The sequence below is a fragment of the Pavona decussata genome, unplaced genomic scaffold (assembly GCF_977016875.1).
Source record: "Pavona decussata unplaced genomic scaffold, jaPavDecu1.1 SCAFFOLD_302, whole genome shotgun sequence".
In the NCBI taxonomy this organism is placed as follows: domain Eukaryota; kingdom Metazoa; phylum Cnidaria; class Anthozoa; order Scleractinia; family Agariciidae; genus Pavona; species Pavona decussata.
This window is the reverse complement of record NW_028145698.1, coordinates 855,001-873,437: the sequence shown is the minus strand read 5'-3', so window position 1 is coordinate 873,437 and position 18,437 is coordinate 855,001. Positions and strand designations below refer to the sequence as shown.

The 18,437-nt window shown below is 39.5% G+C and overlaps 2 protein-coding genes across 5 annotated transcripts in view; both read left to right on the top strand.

Annotated features, from left to right (window-relative positions):
* The first annotated feature begins 166 nt into the window (after positions 1-166).
* LOC146454386 (uncharacterized) lies at positions 167-11,352 on the top strand. Of its 3 annotated transcripts, none has more exons than XM_085095454.1 (4): positions 167-580; positions 4,564-5,208; positions 7,383-7,730; positions 9,253-11,352. In XM_085095454.1, the coding sequence occupies exons 1-4, from the start codon at positions 370-372 to the stop codon at positions 9,582-9,584; spliced, it is 1,536 nt and encodes a 511-aa protein (XP_084951580.1). In that variant the 5' UTR covers positions 167-369; the 3' UTR covers positions 9,585-11,352. The 3 variants fall into 3 exon arrangements, with proteins under 3 accessions (XP_084951580.1, XP_084951582.1, XP_084951581.1); XM_085095456.1 differs by having other exon boundaries at positions 169-580; positions 4,564-4,923; XM_085095455.1 differs by having other exon boundaries at positions 171-580; positions 7,383-7,484.
* Positions 11,353-13,867: 2,515 nt separating this feature from the next.
* LOC146454383 (anthrax toxin receptor 2-like) overlaps positions 13,868-18,437 on the top strand; it is a 38,992-nt gene continuing 34,422 nt past the window's right edge. The window contains exons 1-3 of one of the 2 annotated variants that reach the window (XM_085095453.1): positions 13,868-14,311; positions 16,989-17,066; positions 17,490-17,567. In XM_085095453.1, coding sequence (XP_084951579.1) covers positions 14,193-14,311; positions 16,989-17,066; positions 17,490-17,567 — 275 coding nt within the window. In that variant the 5' untranslated portion in view covers positions 13,868-14,192. The remainder of the gene's footprint in view (positions 14,312-16,988; positions 17,067-17,489; positions 17,568-18,437) is intronic. The other variant, XM_085095452.1, reaches the window with a different exon arrangement.

The following is an 18,437-nucleotide window of genomic DNA, read 5'->3' as shown; positions in this document are numbered from 1 at the left end:
TCAAGCAAATAGCGCGGTTGATTCATTTTACCATAAACCTTGTTCCAGCCTTTAGAACTAGACTATATCGATAAACCTATGTCTGACATGCGGGACTCCAAAAATTAATACTCTCTCGCCAAATGAAATCATTTCTGTCGCTCGTTGCGCAAACTAGATTTTTCCCTTTCATGTCTGTTGCCAAAAATGTTCCTGAACGGATTTGAACTTTGGCTCCCATGACACCAAAACAAATATCAATTAAAATAGCATAAAAAGTTGGCAGATTATCCACACCGTGACTCGTGATCTTGGCATCAGATAACGAGCTGAACAATCGAGTTTAACAAACATCCCACTGGCGAGCTTTGCGTTGTTGAGATCAACGATATGGCCGCTCAGAAGCAGAGTTTGCCTTCTTTCGCGTCCATTATTTCGGTTTTATCGATCGTACTGTACTGTGCCGGATTTTTAAGAGTTGAGCTTGAGTTGAACGAACAGAAAACGAGAATAATTGCCCTCGAAAAGGGAGAGGAGACGAAACGACCATTCACTGAATCCAAACATCCAGAGCTCACAAAGGTTGTTAAAAACGCTCCTGGTAAGTCAACATGTAGCTGTAGAGAACTTTGCTCCCAGAAAAGTAATTTCAAAACAAATCCGAATCCGTATAGAATGTAGCGTTTGTGTGTTTTCTGACTGGTACACAACTAAAATCAAAGAGAGCAGGGACTTCCAGCCGGAAAAAGCATCCGTGTCAGGCTCTCAAGCTAAAATCGAAGGAAGTTCTAAGAATATTTTGATCGCATTGTCTAATTGTTGGCTTTTTTTGCAGGAACATTTTTCCGGCCGGAAAAGGCCTCTGAACATTATGCTCTCAAGCTAAAATCAAAGGAAGTTCTAAGAATATTTCGATCGCATTGTCTAATTCTTGCGTTGGCTTTTCTTTGTTTCGTTTTATTACGTGGGATGCCTGTGCAGCCCACGTTATAAAATGGGGGCCGTTTGTATCCACAAATGCGCATCTTTCAATTATTAACTCGTTTTAGATGTATCAAATTCAGTTTTCTCCTAGAGGGGATCTTTTTGTCTCGTATTGTCCTTATTGTCTTTAACAAAAACGGTCCAATCAGAATGCAATATTTTAGTGTATGTCAGGAGGGATCGGACGGGAGTTAATTACTATTGTGATTATTCAGGTCCTAGTGGTCTCTCGGTGGAACTGAAAAGGCTTGACTTTAGTGGCGTGGCCATATTGTTTTAATGTTTTAGATTCCAATGTGCCGTTTTCAAAAAGAAAACTAACCCTTTTGAAGCAGTAAATCGAAAGAATAACTTCTAAGAAGCACTCGACAGTAATAACGGTGGAAATTGGAGAGTTCAAAGCGAAGGAATCATGCTTCTGTTTGACAGTTGTAGAACCATCCAGAATACGTGGGGGAAAGATCATTGATAAGCTAAAACACACATCGCATGACTTTGTCGATTTGATGCTTAAACGCAACTGGAAATCCACTTCACAAAAAGATTAAAGGTTTGATTGTCAATTTTTACTAAAAGTTTTCATTTAGGAAAGCTTTTTGCCTGTTTTCTTTCTGTTTTTTTGATGAAACGAAAACAATTTGTAATCTTACATTGTAATCTTACACTTTTATTTACATAACCAGAGTAGAAAACGTGAGTCACGCCACGTTATTGTAATAGAATCTCCGGTACAACGAAAGACTTTTGTATGAGAAGCAAAAATATGATGAAAGTTGTCAAGTTTTCATGTATGCAAAAAGTTATGATTAGCAGTGAACTTTTCAGATAAAAAGAGTGCTCCTTTCAGCTGAAGACATTTTCTGGCGGGAACTATTTTTAGGCGGCAAAATTTCAAGTAGCGCAACTCAATATCACGCAATCTTTCTGACTAAAACTGTTCAGTTAGTTCAATCGCGAAGGGAGGGAAGGTTAAAAAATCGGTGAGGCGTACAATAAATGAGGCCACTAGTGCTAAACATAGTCAACGCATCCCACGTAAACGCTCTGCAAAGCGTCTTGTTTTATTTTAATTCCTTTGCTTTCCGTTCATTTTTTCTCTCTTTCTTCTTTTTTAATTACACAAATAACAATAATTTTGGCCTAAAAATACATTAAGATATTAACTAACCAATGTTTAGCCTTCCTGATCGGCTTTCCCCTTTAATTTTTATTTTGGCCTACAGGCGAAGTTGTCGTACTCTTACAAGTAACAGAACTCTTCTTTGATGCTAAAACCAATATCTTTGTATAAAATACATGACATGCTATTAAATTGAATACGAAAAACAATGCGTGGAATTCCTTTCTAAAAAACTAAAGTTTATTGACAAAGCCGACTACTCACGTACATTAAACGATAATACCTTTAACGTTATATTGTATCAAATCTTGTGAAAAATGGTGTATCGAATATTTTGCTATTCGAATTTGTGCTCTTGTTTTTTCTGTCAATTAAGAGCTGAAACATGGGTCTATAATCAGTGTTCAAATTACAAACGGCAGAGCTGAACAACGTCTACGCGAGCGATGTGCTCCTGGCACGCAACGAAGGCTTGAAGTTCAAGGAAGGCCAGAGGAGCTCGAGGTCGTTTTTCCTCAATAGAACACGTTTTGAAAACTGTGTACAGCCTCTAAATCTTTTGGTACTTTGAGAACGCAAACATTAGGCATGTGTCTTGAAAAACCCGGGATTATTTTATTTTTTCTATTTTAAAAACTAAACTTTGTATGTACCGGAAATTCAAGTCATCGCTTGAGGTCACGTACGTGATCGTATGCCAGTGAAGGCGGTAAAGGGTGGTTTCCATATGATCGCGGATCGCAGATCGCAGATCACAGATCGCAATAAGGTCTGCGATCGTCTGCGATCATATAGAAACCAGCCTTAAGATAGAACATGGTTTTATCTTCTGCGATCGTCTGCGATCGCGATCGCAGGATCGCAGACGATCGCAGAAGTAGTTTCCATATGATCGCAGACGATCGCAGACCTTATTGCGATCTGCGATCCGCGATCATATGGAAACCAGCCTTAACAAATATGTTATTCAGCTCTGTCTGACAGACAACAACAACCTGCTCTGTCTTTACATTAAAAAAAATCCATTCACGTATTCAATAGGAGATCTCCATCTAGTGGATAAGATATATTACTTTTAGTTGCAGTAAACTTTCCACTGGACAAAGTTATCAGCCCTATAAACAACCGGCGCCAGACCCTTAAAGTTCTAGGGAGGGGGGAGACTCCCATACAAAAGTAACGGGAGTAATCGTCGGAAATTTAGAAAAGCACCCCTAAAAGGTACCAGAATTTTGTTTTATAGCCGTGGTCCGAACAATTTTTGACCCCAAATTAAAAGGTATCACCATATCTCTGACGGAAGTCATTCTACATTTTAGCACCCTAAAGCAGGTACCACACCACCAATTTGGTACAACGATCACCCCTGTCATTTTTATATGGGAGTCCCCCCGGGTTACAGTTATCATTTGTGAAAATTTATATATGGCTGGTTCCCTTGGTTTGAATATTCGTTGCTGTCTGTTTACGTTGCATTATTGAAAGCTGGATCATTGACTTAGCGGCCGTGGTATGTATATTTTAATAACAATACACAGCTCCTCCATCCAAGACAAGCGCGCGCCCCGATTAGCACCTAGCTTGAGCCTCGATTAGTTGATTGACAAGCTCTAATTTAATAGCACAGCTCTACAATCTCTGTACAATTATCGCACTTTAAAAACTGATACATATCAATAGGCCTCAGGAAAGAGGCAAATCAAAAATTTGTCAAATTATTGAATATGTACACGGTGATCACACAAGATTACGTTTCCGCACTTGGTGCGTTTTTTCATTGCCTCATGAATCCAACAGTACAGGGCGCTATTTTCTGTAAAATTTTGAATTTTTTTGTTTTTTCGTTTTTATAATAATACAGTACAAGGTTTTTTTAAATTTTGTGAAGTTTACAAGCGGCGCATCTGGGTAGTAATCAAATCAGTGTCATACGCATTTGTTCAATAATGTCCTCCATAATTATTTTAGGTCCAGGCTGCTGCAAGGACAACCTCGTTCCCAGGGTCTCTCCTATTTACGCTCCCCGGGACGTGAAGAGGAGAGATCCTGGGGACGAGGTTGATCCAAAGAATAAGTACAGTGTTTGTTATGGTTAGGGTTAGGGGATTCAGTTGCCATATCATACATCTCTTGAGTTTTATTTTCACTTGTGTAGGATCGAGATTGTGTTGAATATTGACCCCACACTGAAAAAGAAGGAATTGAAATTCAATTCCTTCAAGTTCTAATTCGTTGACTTTGTGGCAAATTCGTACACAAACGCCCAAATGAGAAAGTAATTTGTGTCAGTTAATTTGCATTCTTTATGTGATTTTTCCTTAGCTTTGTTTTGAAGTTCTTAGAACGATTTTGACAAATCACTAGTGTTGATACGTCTTTTGTATATGTGAAAGGTTCATATCTGTGCCTTCCGTGAATAAACTAAATTGTATTTTACGATTATTGATCATCTCGTTTAGATTATTTTATTTCCGTTTCAGATTCTCATTTCGATAATCAAAGAAACAGGCGTGGAGCTGATGCAGTGAAAAACGCAACAGGAGCGACGCAGGGAATAACAGAAGAGAGATTGAAACTCTGTCAATCCGTTGCAAAAGCTGGTTTGTGCTCCCCAGGACCCCCAGGACCTCCCGGTCCACCAGGACTAAGGGGAGAGAAAGGGACCCGGGGACGAAGAGGCCATAAAGGAAAAACCGGAAATAAGGGAGATCGAGGCATTATGGGATCACCGGGGAAGAGCGGCAAGCAAGGCATCATGGGACCCATCGGACCGCCAGGAGAAGTTGGTTCCAAGGGGCAGAAAGGAGCTATAGGGCCCGCAGGCAGACCAGGAGCTAAAGGTGAATCTGGTGAATCAATATCATTTCCTGTCGTTGCTGTTTCTCCTACAACGCTGACAGTCAATGAAAGCGGATCAGCCATGTTTCAGTGTTCAGTCAGCGGTAATCCGCAGCCTACGATTGCTTGGAGTAAGCCGTACCAACAGTCGCAAGTGAATCGGTCAACAGATTCAAATGGAACACTGCTGATAACGAACGTGAAATGGAGTGACGCGGGCGTGTACCGTTGCTTAGGAGGAAACGCGTTAGGAATGATAGCCGCGACGGTTAGGCTTGTAGTAAATGGTAAGTTTTCTTAACAATAAATTCCACAGCACTAAATGAACTCAAAAACACGATCGCGCTGAAGGGTGAAGATACACTCTTAAAACAACTTTTCCTTAGCCATTACACTGACAGTTGTTAAAATACAATCAGAGATCTTTCTGTTCGCCACTATTTGAAAAATATGAAAATGGTGCTTCCCCATCTCCTGGTAGTTTCAAAGAATTCGAAACTATATGCGAACCGTAGATTTCAGTTACATCTCGAAAACATTTTTTGAAGTAATATTTCTCAAACTCATTAATAATTCATGAAGAGAAAACAAACACTCTTCCTCGTGTTTGATCTATTACTTGATGTTGTATGACATGCGCTGCATCACAACAGTCAGGTTCAACTGGAATGTTCCGCCTATTTGCCGAATTGATTTGACTCTCTTTAAAGAATCCAGTTCACGTATAAACAAAACTAAAAAAAAAATTTCGCAGCCTCTAGGGAAGAAGAGAAAACAGAACATGATGTCAACTGAATATAGTGAAATGCTTCGAAATAAAATAATAATATCTTGGGTTCAGAGATTGTTTGTAAGTGTGATGTCAGTGTTAATCGCCACCTGTTGAGGAAACCTCTACCCTGAAAATTCAAAAACTTCGCCACAGTGTGACGAGAACTCAAGAACGACTTGATTGGCGCTATTCTGGAAAAAGGAAGAGATCAGATGCAATACCACTTGTCATTCCTTTCTGGGAATAAAACTAGGAAATTGTGCAATAGTCGTTTTCGCTATCTTTGACAAGCCACCTAAGAACGAACAGTTAATTTTCATGATGTCTACACAGAACGTTCGTTACCAGGCGGTCGTGCTCTGCGTCAGCGGCGTATTCACTCTTGTGGAAGAATCTTGTGATCAAACCAGGCGTGTTTCTCTTGAATGACTGTTTCCATGCATGTGAGCTAGTTGATCGCTTTCATTTTATCTCAGGAAATCCGTGAGCAAGTTTTTCTTTTTCTTCACTTTAGTTTTATCATTTTTTGTTTTTTAGACTAGCCAAGTTCAGAGACCCGGTTTTAGGTTTGGTTGTATTTACACTTCGTTGAAGGTTAGACAGTCTTAACCGAAAATCTCTCGACAACTTGGGGGAAAATGAAAAAGGTGCAATTGCAACCCAGCCGCTTTCCATGCACCGCAGACGAAAAGGAATGATAAAAGTGACAAAAGGAAAGGATTTGCCTCGTTAATCACTTATGTAATAGAACCTTCTCCGCCCGGTTTTGTACATGACTCGTATAGTCTCCACCTGAATGTCTTCAATGACACGAAAATTCAAAGCCATAAATCTGAAACTTTAGTTTTGTTCGCGCAGTTCGTGTTCGCGTTGCCGTTGATCCGGGACCTCACTACGCCATTGGAGGAACTACTATCACTGTCACTACACAGGGCCCTAAACTTCAACTGTACTCAGTCTCTAAACACTCCCCTCCCCACCCATGTGCTTTTCACACAAAACTGCGAGTCACCCACCCGCACTTAGGCCTGACCCTATGCTATGTTTCAGCTCCAACCAATTCACCGTGAAGACCCTGCCGCTCAATGGGGGATGTCGGCAAGAAGTCACTCTAGCCTAGAAAAAGAGAACCAAATTGAACTGAGTGGAAGGGTCAAACCCCCCCCCCCCCCCTCCCACCTCGGTGCTTTTGACACGAAAATGAGAGCCTAAATTAACTTCGTCAATTGTTTCTGACGATAAAACCTATGACACTAAATATATCTGATAAGCGTTTTTAGCAGAAGCTGAAATTGAAGCAATAAGTTAGTTTCAGGGCTGTTTCTTCAGTATTTATGTTTTTTAGCCGCCCACTTTGCGAAGGGCGGCTAGATATTTCAGTGCTTTCCGAAGTGCTTCTGCAGACAGAGGTTGCTATTTTTCATAAAAGCTCTATTATGCCCACCCCACTTTATTCCCCCCTTTTATAATAAGCCCCTGTTTGGAGGTCAGCGTCTGTTAATAACCCCCTTACCGACCCCCCCCCCCCCTCACCCACTTCCCCCGACCCCACCTCACCTCTCTGTTAAGCCTTCTCCGAGTCCTAATATCAAGGGAGGCTTAACAGAGAGATGGGAGGCTTAATAGCAACTTTTAAGGTAACTTGACATGTAATCACCACTATTCTTTTTTATATTCATAATTCTACAGTGCTTTCTGTGACCGCAACTAGTTCTTGCTCAAATCTACTGGTCACTCGATCCAGCACAAGTGGCATCATATTTTCAAACAGAAATGGATACTACAGCAACGGTATGAATTGCCAGTGGACTTTGTCTTCGAACACAAACTTGAAACTCGTGTTCTTCAGGTTTGAAACTGAATTGGTGCACGATAACGTTTATGTCTATGATGGTGGATCTTCTTCGTCTCCTTTGATTGGAAAATTTAATGGAAAATCGCTGCCTGGAGCCATTACAAGTTCGCACAACAAGCTTTTTGTAAGGTTTACCACCGATGGTAGTGTCTTAAAAAGTGGTTTTGCAGCAAGTTATCACGGTAGGGACCATTTAAAGAGATAAAGATAACCCCGGGGGATGTGCCACATCAGCCTCCAAATTTGTAGTCCGTTTTAGAAGGTTTCTACTTTCAAACTGATATTCCGTTCTAGAAATAGCCAATTTACTTAGTATCCCTTTTCATAAATCATTGCATCGTCCGTTCATTCGTTACATCCAAAATATTATAATTTATTATATAAACAACAGTGAAATATGAGGTGAGCTTTCGCGCGAAAACGTGATATCTTCACACGTGAAGATAACACGTTATTTTCACACGTGAAAATAACACCGTTACTATGGTTACATAATAAATCGCGCCTTTTGCAGCGAAAATGAAATGGTTTGGTATTTCATTGGTGTTTATGTAATAAATAGAATATTACATGGCCGCTTGGAGATACGAAATTTCTCTTCTCGTGTTGAAAAATATTTCACTCGTTCGCTGCGCTCACTCGTGAAATATTTTTCAACACTCGAAGAGAAATTTCGTATCTCCGCGCGGCCATGTAATATCCTCTCTTTATTTTGCTTCTCTATAAATTCTCGGTGAACAAATAACATACCTGATATTTTGATGCATCCGTGCATTTATAATATCAGTAAACTCCGTTACAGAAAATGCCTCAGAAATGGATACCATGTTCTTGATCAGAAGAGTCGCAAAATCATGACCCGGAGATAAGAGGGAGTAACAGTTTCCTACCCACCCCCTGACGCCATTACAAGTCCGCATTAGAAGGTCTTTTTTTAATTTGTCATGTTTACAATCGATGTTTCCAATAAGAGCATTGTAGCAGTTTAGCATGGGAACAGTCGTTTCCAAAGCACCTGACGCCCAAAGAACGAAAAATCCTTTTTGAGTAAGGGCAATTTCCAAATTTAACTTTTCACTAATCCTTAAATTGCTTATGCAAGTTGCACTAGTTATGTGAGGAGCGGAAAAAAGAACTTGTTGTGCACGTCTAAAACGTGTAAGAATTATGCCCAAGAAAACAAGGATTTTTACTTGCAACATTTTACTGAAAATATGGCTTCCCTTTAATTGTTTCTCTGTGATAATAATTTCTACTTTGGTCAAAGGTTACTTCCAAGTTTCCCAGCAGATAAGAAAAGACCCAAAAGTTGGCAAACCCACCGAAAAAGAAAAAAATGAAAATAAAATGAGAAGACGCATACCCATGCCCGAACAAAATGTTCAAACCTGACCTCCAGTATCAAGCAAACATTTAGTATCTGAGGTATAAACAACATTTTAGGTAGTGTTGCTGTAATTCAAAGTAACAGTACTAAAAATGCTGAAGATTAACCTAATTTGCGGTGTTGATGTACATTGGTTAAAAAGCTGGGGCGTATTTTCGCATAAATTGCAACAGTCTTCAAAACGAGCTGAAACTATCTCAAAACACCAAGAAAACATATTTCAGTTGTTTTGGTTAAAAGATATCTATTTATACTAAGATGGCAAAAGTGTAGTTGAGCATTTCGTTTAAAAATGGTGTCTCACCCTTGTTTTTTAGTTGTTGACTCAGTTCGCCTTGCGAATGGTAATTCTTCATTGGCCGGCAGAGTTGAAATCTTCTATAACAATCAGTGGGGAACAATTTGTGATGATGGCTGGGATATGAAGCATGCTAACGTGGTTTGCAGGCAGCTTGGATTCCCACAAGCCTCTCAAGCCCTTCAAAGCGCCCATTACGGCCAGGGATCTGGACCTATATGGATGGATGACGTGGCATGTACCGGAAGTGAGTCGTACATCCACAATTGCAGACACAGGGGATGGGGAATTTACGGCCGTTGTGGCCATCACGAGGATGCCAGTGTGGTGTGCTCTTCCAGCATACCATAAATCAGTTAGGTAACATAAACCAATTTCTACTTGTCAAATCTGGCTGAATCTAGAGAACTAGAAATAGTGATTAATGGTCTTTATGGTAGGGCACAAGTTTAGTTCTCAAACTTATTGGGCCAGTTATTTAAACAGAGTCTAACTTAGGCCCCAGCTTAAGACCAATCGGTGGGCCTCCAAATCTGTTTATAAGTGGTTTATTTTAAGTAGATAAATAGTTTTCTAGTCTGGGATGCAAGCCTTCTTGTTACCGTCGGCAGTAGATAATGTTTAAATATGACTGTTGGCAAAATTGAAAATGGCTTAGAACGTGGTTTTGTTAAACACCGTCGAAACTGTCTTTTAATAACTTGCCCATTGTGTTTAAAATGTAAAAAACAGAAAACAGAAAAGAAAACAGTTTGGCTCAATTCTTTCGCTGTTAAAAGCTAGGTGGGACAAGAAGAAGTTAAATCTGAGAAAAGAACAAGAGCAGCGTGCATGCGCTGTACCGAACAGGTTTGATCGCTGAAATTGCAATTTTTTTTCCTTACCGAGAAAAAGCTATTAGAAAAGATTAACGTAATCGCTTACTTCCGAATCAAAAGTGAGCGGTCCAAATGAACTAATGAACTAATACAGTTTGATCACAGAGCGTTTAAAGAGAACGGAATCTGATTCAACGGAATTTGCGACCGTTGTTGGCCTTTCGAAGGTGCTAACTGGCCTTATCTCGCACTTGGAACAGAATATTTCCGTCTCCGAAAAAAGAAAGGAACTCGTTTTCCATTGTTATGGAATTTTGAGGAGACATTTTGCCGAAGAAAAGTTCAGTTTTTCTTTACAATTACTAAATCCGACCTTCTTAGGCGATTAAAGGCCTTCCGGAGAGATATTCAACCCATTGGATCGGTTGGGCGCCCTTGATAAGCTATTGTATTTAGCAGCTTAGGCTTAGACTTGTGGCTATTCAGACATAGAAGCTTTAAGGTACAGTTACCTTAGAGAGCAACTTCTGATATATGGTAGAACAATAGCCACAGTATTTATCCACATTTATCCTTATGATTCTTCAATATATTTATCACATACTTGAAGCATATTTACCAGCATTTATCTACTTTCTTTTTCCCAAGTTTACTGTCTTTTGTGCCGATCAATTTGAACCTTCACCACCTCGTATCGTACTCAAGGGGACGGGGGCGGGGGGTGGGGGGAAATTGAACCGGCTTTTTTCTTTGGTCTAGCGAAATTCGTGCGTGAGTTATCCCCGGTTTGGGGGAGTTGAAGAGATCCTCAAGGATAAAAATTTGCCTTTGTAAATGAATTGCTCACTCAAAACGGCTCCAAAATAGTTTTTGAAGATGTCATCAGTAATATATCACTATTTGCAAAGCATGAAGATTGATTGATTGATTGATTGATTGATTGATTGATTGATTGATTGATTGATTGATTCTGAAAATTTGTTCCCGGAGAAACCCTGGAGCAATTAAGGGTAGGGTATTTGAGCGGTTTTTTGGTCCTGGGAAGCGGGAGTTTGAAAAATCCGGTATTTTTCAAGAGTTCAAAAGCCCCAGGGGCTTGCCTGGAGGAAGCTTACAATTATGAAGTTTCGAGTTGACCGGTGCATTAATTAATTATTTGGTATAATTATCCCATCCTTTTAGTGATAGCACCACGAAATGACGTCTGTATGTTTAATCGGACTAAAAATTAATCAGAAACCAGTTTTTGTGTTTGTGAGGACCACTGCGACAAATTAAAAGTACCGGATTCTGTAGTGAAGGATCTAGTTAGCAACAGATTGTAGAACAAAATAATGCATTTTGCAAATGTATTTTGCAAAGGCACGGCCTTTCTTTCGCAGGGCTTCTTACATACTCTAAAGAGAAGAAAGGCCGTGCGTTTCGAAGTGTTGCAAAATATATTTCTCTTGCCATTAAATCAGTCTTGCTCTCTTTTGCAGTAAATATTTAGTAGCTCTTATTAATTCACCATTTATTGATTGTTGTTAGCTATTTTTCCAAAAAAAATTGTCGCATTTATTCTTCAGCATTTATCTTATTTTTGCTTGACTTTTCAGGTGAATTTATTCTACAACTTTTAATGGCATTTATGTCTTTTCAGATGGCAATCATTCTGTTTCTGGTATTGGTAGTCTTAGACTCCTGGGGCAAGATTCATTAAGCTCTCCTAAGTTAAGGGAGTTAGTTTCTAAACTGAAAAATTGTGTTGCTGCGTCGATGGGGAGTAGAAAAGAATGTTTGGTGTATCAACAGTGTTGATAACTAAAGGTTAACTGGCCTCCGTAAAGAGATTTGAATCTTTAATTTATACGGTGGCCAATTAACCTTTAGTTATCGACTCTTGTGATAAACCAAACATCCTTTCTCAAGACAGCTCGGGCTCACAATCAAACGTTTAATATTCTCTAAGATGCCAAAATCTAACAGTCTTGCGGAAAAGAACTATTCAGCACGGTAGCTTTCATTTTACTGATCTGCGCACTTAAGGATAACCGTGCACAGAATCAACTAGCTAAGAAGACACGTACGAATTACTTTAAATTTTCATTTTTTAATCGCTACATAACAGACTGGAATAGTATTCCAACAAACATTGTGCATGCATCTTCATTGAGAAGTTTTAAATTCCATCTTTTAGATAATTTGTGTCATTTGAATCAGGAGTAACTCGTTAGGCTAGCTTTGGGCCATTTGTAAATTTTACTTCACAATTCTTAGTATCAATTTTAGTCTAGGTAATTTAATTAAGCTACTTTTTAGCCGCATTTAATATTTGTTTCATTTTTTTTTTCTTGAGAATATTCTTTGTATGGGAATTTGGTTTCCCCCAATTATTCTCCGGTCATGCGCTTTTTATAACTTTTGTAATTTCATTTTTTTTTTATTTTTTATTGTACATATACTAGCATGGCAAAGCAACATTAAACATTAAGTAAACATTAAACTAAGTGAGAGCCATATTAAAAAAGATCTGGGGCCAGTTGTTCAAAACCCGATTAAGCTAAATCTGGGTTAACGTGGAAATTGATTAGTTCGAGATTAATTACTAATCGATGAAAATTCTTAAGCTTCAAAAATATTTTTGTTGCCCAGTTTTGACTAAATTAAACCTTTCCTTTAACGTTAGCTTAAAGTTAACATTTCTGACGAGCAAGATAAAAAGCTTGTCGATTAACTTTAATTGGCTTTCGAACAATGGGGCCCATAGTTTGAAACTGGGCTTAGATGAAACAATAAAAGAAGCAAAACAGAAACTTCGCTCGCTATCCTTATATTTGGTTCTCCGGAAAGTTTGACCGTAAGGGGACCTAACACGCGTCCTTCCCCATCCGAAAAATCCTTTACATTTATAGATAATTAAAGTAGTCAAGTGTATAATAAAAACTTGCTGTTGAAACCAAAGTCTGGTGGAAGTTGTTGTTGTTGTTGCTTTTTATTTCGCTTACAATCCAGGCACGAAACTCCTGATTCAGGGTCCAATGGAAGAAGCTTGGATTACTAAGTTACTAAAGAGATGTACACTTGTCAGAAACGTGATGTAAAAAGGGGAAGGAAACGATTGTTTGGTTTATCAACAGAGGTGATAAGGTAATCGCTGTTGATAAACCAAACATTCATGATCTAACTATAAGGTTACATGTAATCTTGCTGAAACATCCGCCCTTCCGATCGTCACGTGCAACTTGGAAAGGAACCCTCCCTAACCGCGGAGCCCGCGGCGTTACCAAGCCCCCGATCATTTTCTTTCACGTTCGTACACATAAAACTTTCCAGTCATACAAGTTTTTGTTTCTAGAGGTAAGCAAGACTACTCTAGCCGTGATTATCTTAAGCCTGAACACCCAAAGGGGAGCCCGCAGAAGATAGATCGGTCACGTAACAATTTAGTTTACGAGAGGCGGATCGAATGTAACACGCGAGCCCGCGCGAAAATTGCCTCGCACTCGCCACGTGCGCTTCACGGAAAGCATTTTTCCTGCATATTCGGATGTTTCGCCCTAAGGATTCCTCAATAACATTTCTACGCTCATATGGAAACCAATGCCCTGCTATCACACTTGAGGACAGTTCGGGGGTACCCTCCCAGCCGGAAGTCGTAGCCTATTTTAGGCTCTTACTGAATGGGGCCGGCAATAGGCCTGGAGAACGCGAACGCGAAAATAAAACAAGCGGGAACTAGGGAGGGTACCCGTGCGTTTTATTTTCGGGTTCTTTTTTCTCATTTTAGTCATTTGTCGGCCCCGTTACTTGCCAGGGGAAGTCGTAAAAACGACTGCGTGTTCTGCGTGGGAGGCATAACTTACCTTCCCAGTTGCGCGACCGCGCGAGGACTCTGCTTTCAGCGCGGCCTGGTGGCAAAGCGCCAAATCGGAAATAAATAGCATCATCTGCACACATCCGTTCAAATCGAAAATCATTGTTTTGCAGAACACCACATTTTCTTCAAGTGACTTCGATACGACGCTGAGAGGCACGTTAATGCTATGTAGTTAGGAACTGAGGCTAGAAGCTTCCAATTTAGTGTGAAGAAGAATTCGGATCGCTGAACCTTCTGATGTGCACTAGACGGTGAAAAATCCACGATCGATCGCGATCGACGATGGTCGTTTGGCACTATTTTGCCGTCGCTGTTTTCATCCAAGCGTGGATCGTCCCCAAAGTTGTGTTTAGCCAACAAAAATGTCTCGGAGGATTCGACATTTACTTCATCTTGGACAAGTAAGCTTATTCACTGTTTATTTAAATCTGTTAACTTTTGGTATTATGATAATTGATCAGCCAATCAGTCACTTTTGTTTCATTCACAGGCGGTCATCATAAAAAGTTATCATCACCTTAAGAAAATAGGCCACTTTTAAGCTGAAATTATACTTTAATTTTAGCCATTTTTGGCTCTAAGATCTATATCAAATTTAAACGGGCATGTACACTGTAATGAGAAAAAAAGTTTTAGCTAGAGGTGTGTGAAACTAATCACATAACTGCAGCTAAAGCTAAGTAGTTCCCTTAATGTATGGGTCTGAAGCTTAAAATTGTCAGTAGTAATTTACAGCAGTGACTAGCTCTGCAACATTTCTAGTCTTGAATGTTGTTTTAACTCTGCTGTCAACCCTAAGATAATTATCTTTCATCAAAATACACTCTGACTAAGGAACCAAGGGCCTGTTTACATGGAAGGAGGGTAAACCCAAGGGTATATTTCTGGTTTTGTTTACATGGGAGGTAGGGTCATCTTATATGCTTGCTAGGGTAAACCTCCTAGAAGAGCCAACTTTTTGTTTGTTTAAGCCATGTAAATGCTCCAAATAGGGTCAAGTTACATGGAATCGATCCGCAATCGGTGAAAATCGCCAGGTGTACCCAATGCAGCGATTGTGATTTTCACCAATCACCATGATCAGCGTATAAAATTGCCGATATCTGGCATGTCAGATATCGGTGATTATCTTTGCCACTATTCGCCATCAGTGTGCCCGTTCCAGCGATATTCTACGCTCAATTGTTGCGAATTTCCAGTAAAGTCAAATAATCAGGTTGGGGGATTTTATCACGACTTTTCAAAACGCTCCTCAATGGAGCCCAGGAACGAGGTTGCAGTGCCACATCGCTGCGATCAGCAAAAAAAATCAGCAGGTGAGTCCGCATTATTTGGTGGTAAAAATCGTTGGCGATTTTCGCTGGCAATCAAATACAGTGTAAGCCGCAATCAGCGTATAAAATCGTCAGGTGTGTCGCCGGCTTAACATTCCCGTCAGAAATAACATGGCTTTGTATGTGTATAAGCCATGCCAGGAGAATATATTTGTTGTTGTGTGCTAGGAACTGATCAGTACATCAGCCCAACTTGGGAGGGTCAGAAGACAGCAATGAAAATGTGTTGGAAGCAGACGTACAAAATTACGGATTCTAAAGTTTCACAAAATCATCAGGGAAGCAAGTCCACAAGCACAGTCACTCACTGAGAGACTTTCTTGTGGATGATTTGCTATGTTAGCTAGTAAACATGGAAAAAGGAAAGCTCCTGCCCCACCAGAACTCTAGAAATAAAAGGCCAAAGAAGTGGTTGTGGTTGGCTGAAGCTGTGGAGCTGCTACTGAAATACATAAAAGAATTTAAAACTAAATGCAACTTTAATGGCATGGACTCTGAAGCCAATCTGTCCATGAGCGTAGCCGTGGGGACACTCTTTGCATGTACAGTACATTTGTAAAGGAGGGCTAGATCTCTTGCCCCTCCCAAGAGTGTTACCCTCCATCCTTGTAAACAGGCCTCAAAACCATATGGTTTCTATACAAGTACATGTATGTGGAGGAAATCCCAGACGCGTGGCAATCTTTAACTTCTCAGAGCTCTAGGGTGATCCTTTTGCTGGGATCATCCCAGCAAGAGAGTCAACTTTAAGCCTGCCTTGTAAACCAAAATTAATCAAGAAAATTTGGTGTTAGGTTGATTCAGCTGCAAGGTGTAATCACCCTTCCTTTATATAAACAAACATATAACAATTTGATAATAATGATCATCATCATCATCATCATCACTTTGTTTAATGAGGGTGGAATACACTGTCCATTAATTTATTACCAGTCACCCAGAGGTTTTCATAATGACCAGCTCCTAAACTACAATACAGAGCTAAGACAAAAAAACTGACTATATTGGGTTTTATGGATCTTGAAATGGTCTAAAGATGAGCTTTTACAGTGTACTTAGTACAGATTATAATCTCAAGGTAATTTCTAAATTTAGTATAATAATTATTTTTTTTCCCAAAGATTTGAGTTAATAACATTCCACAAATGGCCTTAAACAGACCCTAAACAGGCCTTTCATGTAAGCAGAGATGCCAATCTCTAAAGATCTGAAATCTGGAGATTTTTTCTTTTGAGCACCCCCACCTTATTACCCTACCCTCCCCCTAAACAGAATTGATGCACTTACCCCCCCCCCCCCCCCAGTTGGCATAAAACTTGCACAGCACTAGAGCTTTTTCTGTCCTGCTCTTTAATTGATTGAACGTTTATCCAATCAGAAAGTCATTTATATTGCAATGATGACAAATTAAAAGCGTATTTTCTTTGGTTTCCGTCAAAGTTTGTAGCAGATTGGGTAAAGTAGGTATGCAAATGCAGCCATGACACAATATTTCTTAAATTTATGGAACATTTGAGTTGAAATACAAGCCTATTATGCAAATAAGGCACCAAGTCACTTTTATCAGGGAGGTTTAGTGACCCGTACAGGAGACCGGCAGATTCGTTCCATATCCGGGAGACTCCCGAATAATCCGGGAGAGTTGGCATGAGTGTGTAAGTTGGCTGCATGCATAATTGTTGCCATACATGTAAAATTATTATTATAATTATTTATCTTCTGCTCATTGCTGTTCATGATTTAGATCTGGAAGTGTTAGTGCATGGCAGTTTCAACGTTCAACAGTTGATTTTGTAGAAAAGACAGTGGAGAATTTTGCTGGGTAAGTTTGTTTACTTATATAGTGTTCAAAAATATGCAAACTTCACCACATTCCACCTATATGTGCAAAGTAGCTATAAATTTAGCATACTCATCTGCTTTCCACCATGCATGCTTACATGTACATGTAATTCGGCTGATGGTGACAAAATGTCTTTACACCTGTAAGTAGCTCTCACAAGTAGATGAACTAGACGTGTAACTAGAATCACCATGTGCATAGTCATTTGAAGAAGAAAGACAGTTGTACCCAAGGAGTCATGAAAAAAAAACTTTGAAACACTTATCAATTGAAAGTTACTTTGTGCGATGTTCTTGCTGCATCATTCTCCTTAATGCACTTTGGATCAAACGGAAAAGCAGTTGCAGCGATGTCAACCTCTGGAGATCTGAAATCTAGAGATTTTTTTCTTTTTTATTTCAGGACAGGGGTTAGAGTTTCATTCATAACATTCTCAGAAATCAGTGTCACGGAAACTGTTTTGAGATTGAGTGGGGACAGGTGTGTTTGACGTTTATTTTATTGCTACAAGTAGTTAATTAAAAATAATTACATTATGTAGCATACTACACTGTAGTTTAAGGTTCATCAGCTTAAATTCCCTTATACCATTTATACATGTACACCTTTGCCAAAATATTATTTAACTGCAGTTACATGACTCTTTCTAACACATGCCATAGATATCAACTGACGACCATTTAAAAATGTGTTTGGTTATTGTTGGTAATTATTATCATTCCCATTATTTTGGTTTACTCTGTGGTTGGGTGACTATTGCTACAGTGCATGTGTGATGAATAGGCATATACAGTTATAATATGTTCTCTTTGTCCTCCTTTGCCCCCCCCCCCCCCCCCTTCCTCCCCAACCAAGGTGATCAAGACAACATGTACATTGTATTTTACAAATGAGGTCCTGATTTCTTTCAAGTAACATATTAAACGGAGGGAACAGGGAAGAGTGTTTTGTCTGATATTCAAACACTGGCAAGTGGGTTGAAAAAAATGAGGCACAGCCAAATTTTCTTTTTTCTTTCTTTCTTTTTTTTTAACAGTCATCAAAGCCTTTGCATGGAAATCAGATAAAAATATAGCCAAGTTTGGAGTGTTTGATAATTATTTTCAATTGGCTTATCAAACCATTTGTTAAATAAGTTTGGAGAAAATTCAAATTAAAAAATCAACGTTAATTTACAGCATACAGTGTAATTAGTTTACCCACAGACCACCAAAGAGCTAGATGTAGACCCTGTAACCATTCAAAGGTAGTTGAATTGGAATTTGGAAGTTTTGGTTTTCGTGGTGGAGTACCAAGAGGAAAACCTCTCGAAGCAGGAACGAGAAACATGACAACAAACTCAAATTACCC

Coding starts and splice junctions, on each gene's coding strand:
- LOC146454386 (XM_085095454.1), top strand. CDS start 370: ATGGCCGCTCAGAAGCAGAGTTTGCCTTCTTTCGCGTCCATTATTTCG. Junction 581..4,563: donor GGTTGTTAAAAACGCTCCTG/GTAAGTCAACAT, acceptor TTTCCGTTTCAG/ATTCTCATTTCGATAATCAA. Junction 5,209..7,382: donor GGTTAGGCTTGTAGTAAATG/GTAAGTTTTCTT, acceptor ATAATTCTACAG/TGCTTTCTGTGACCGCAACT.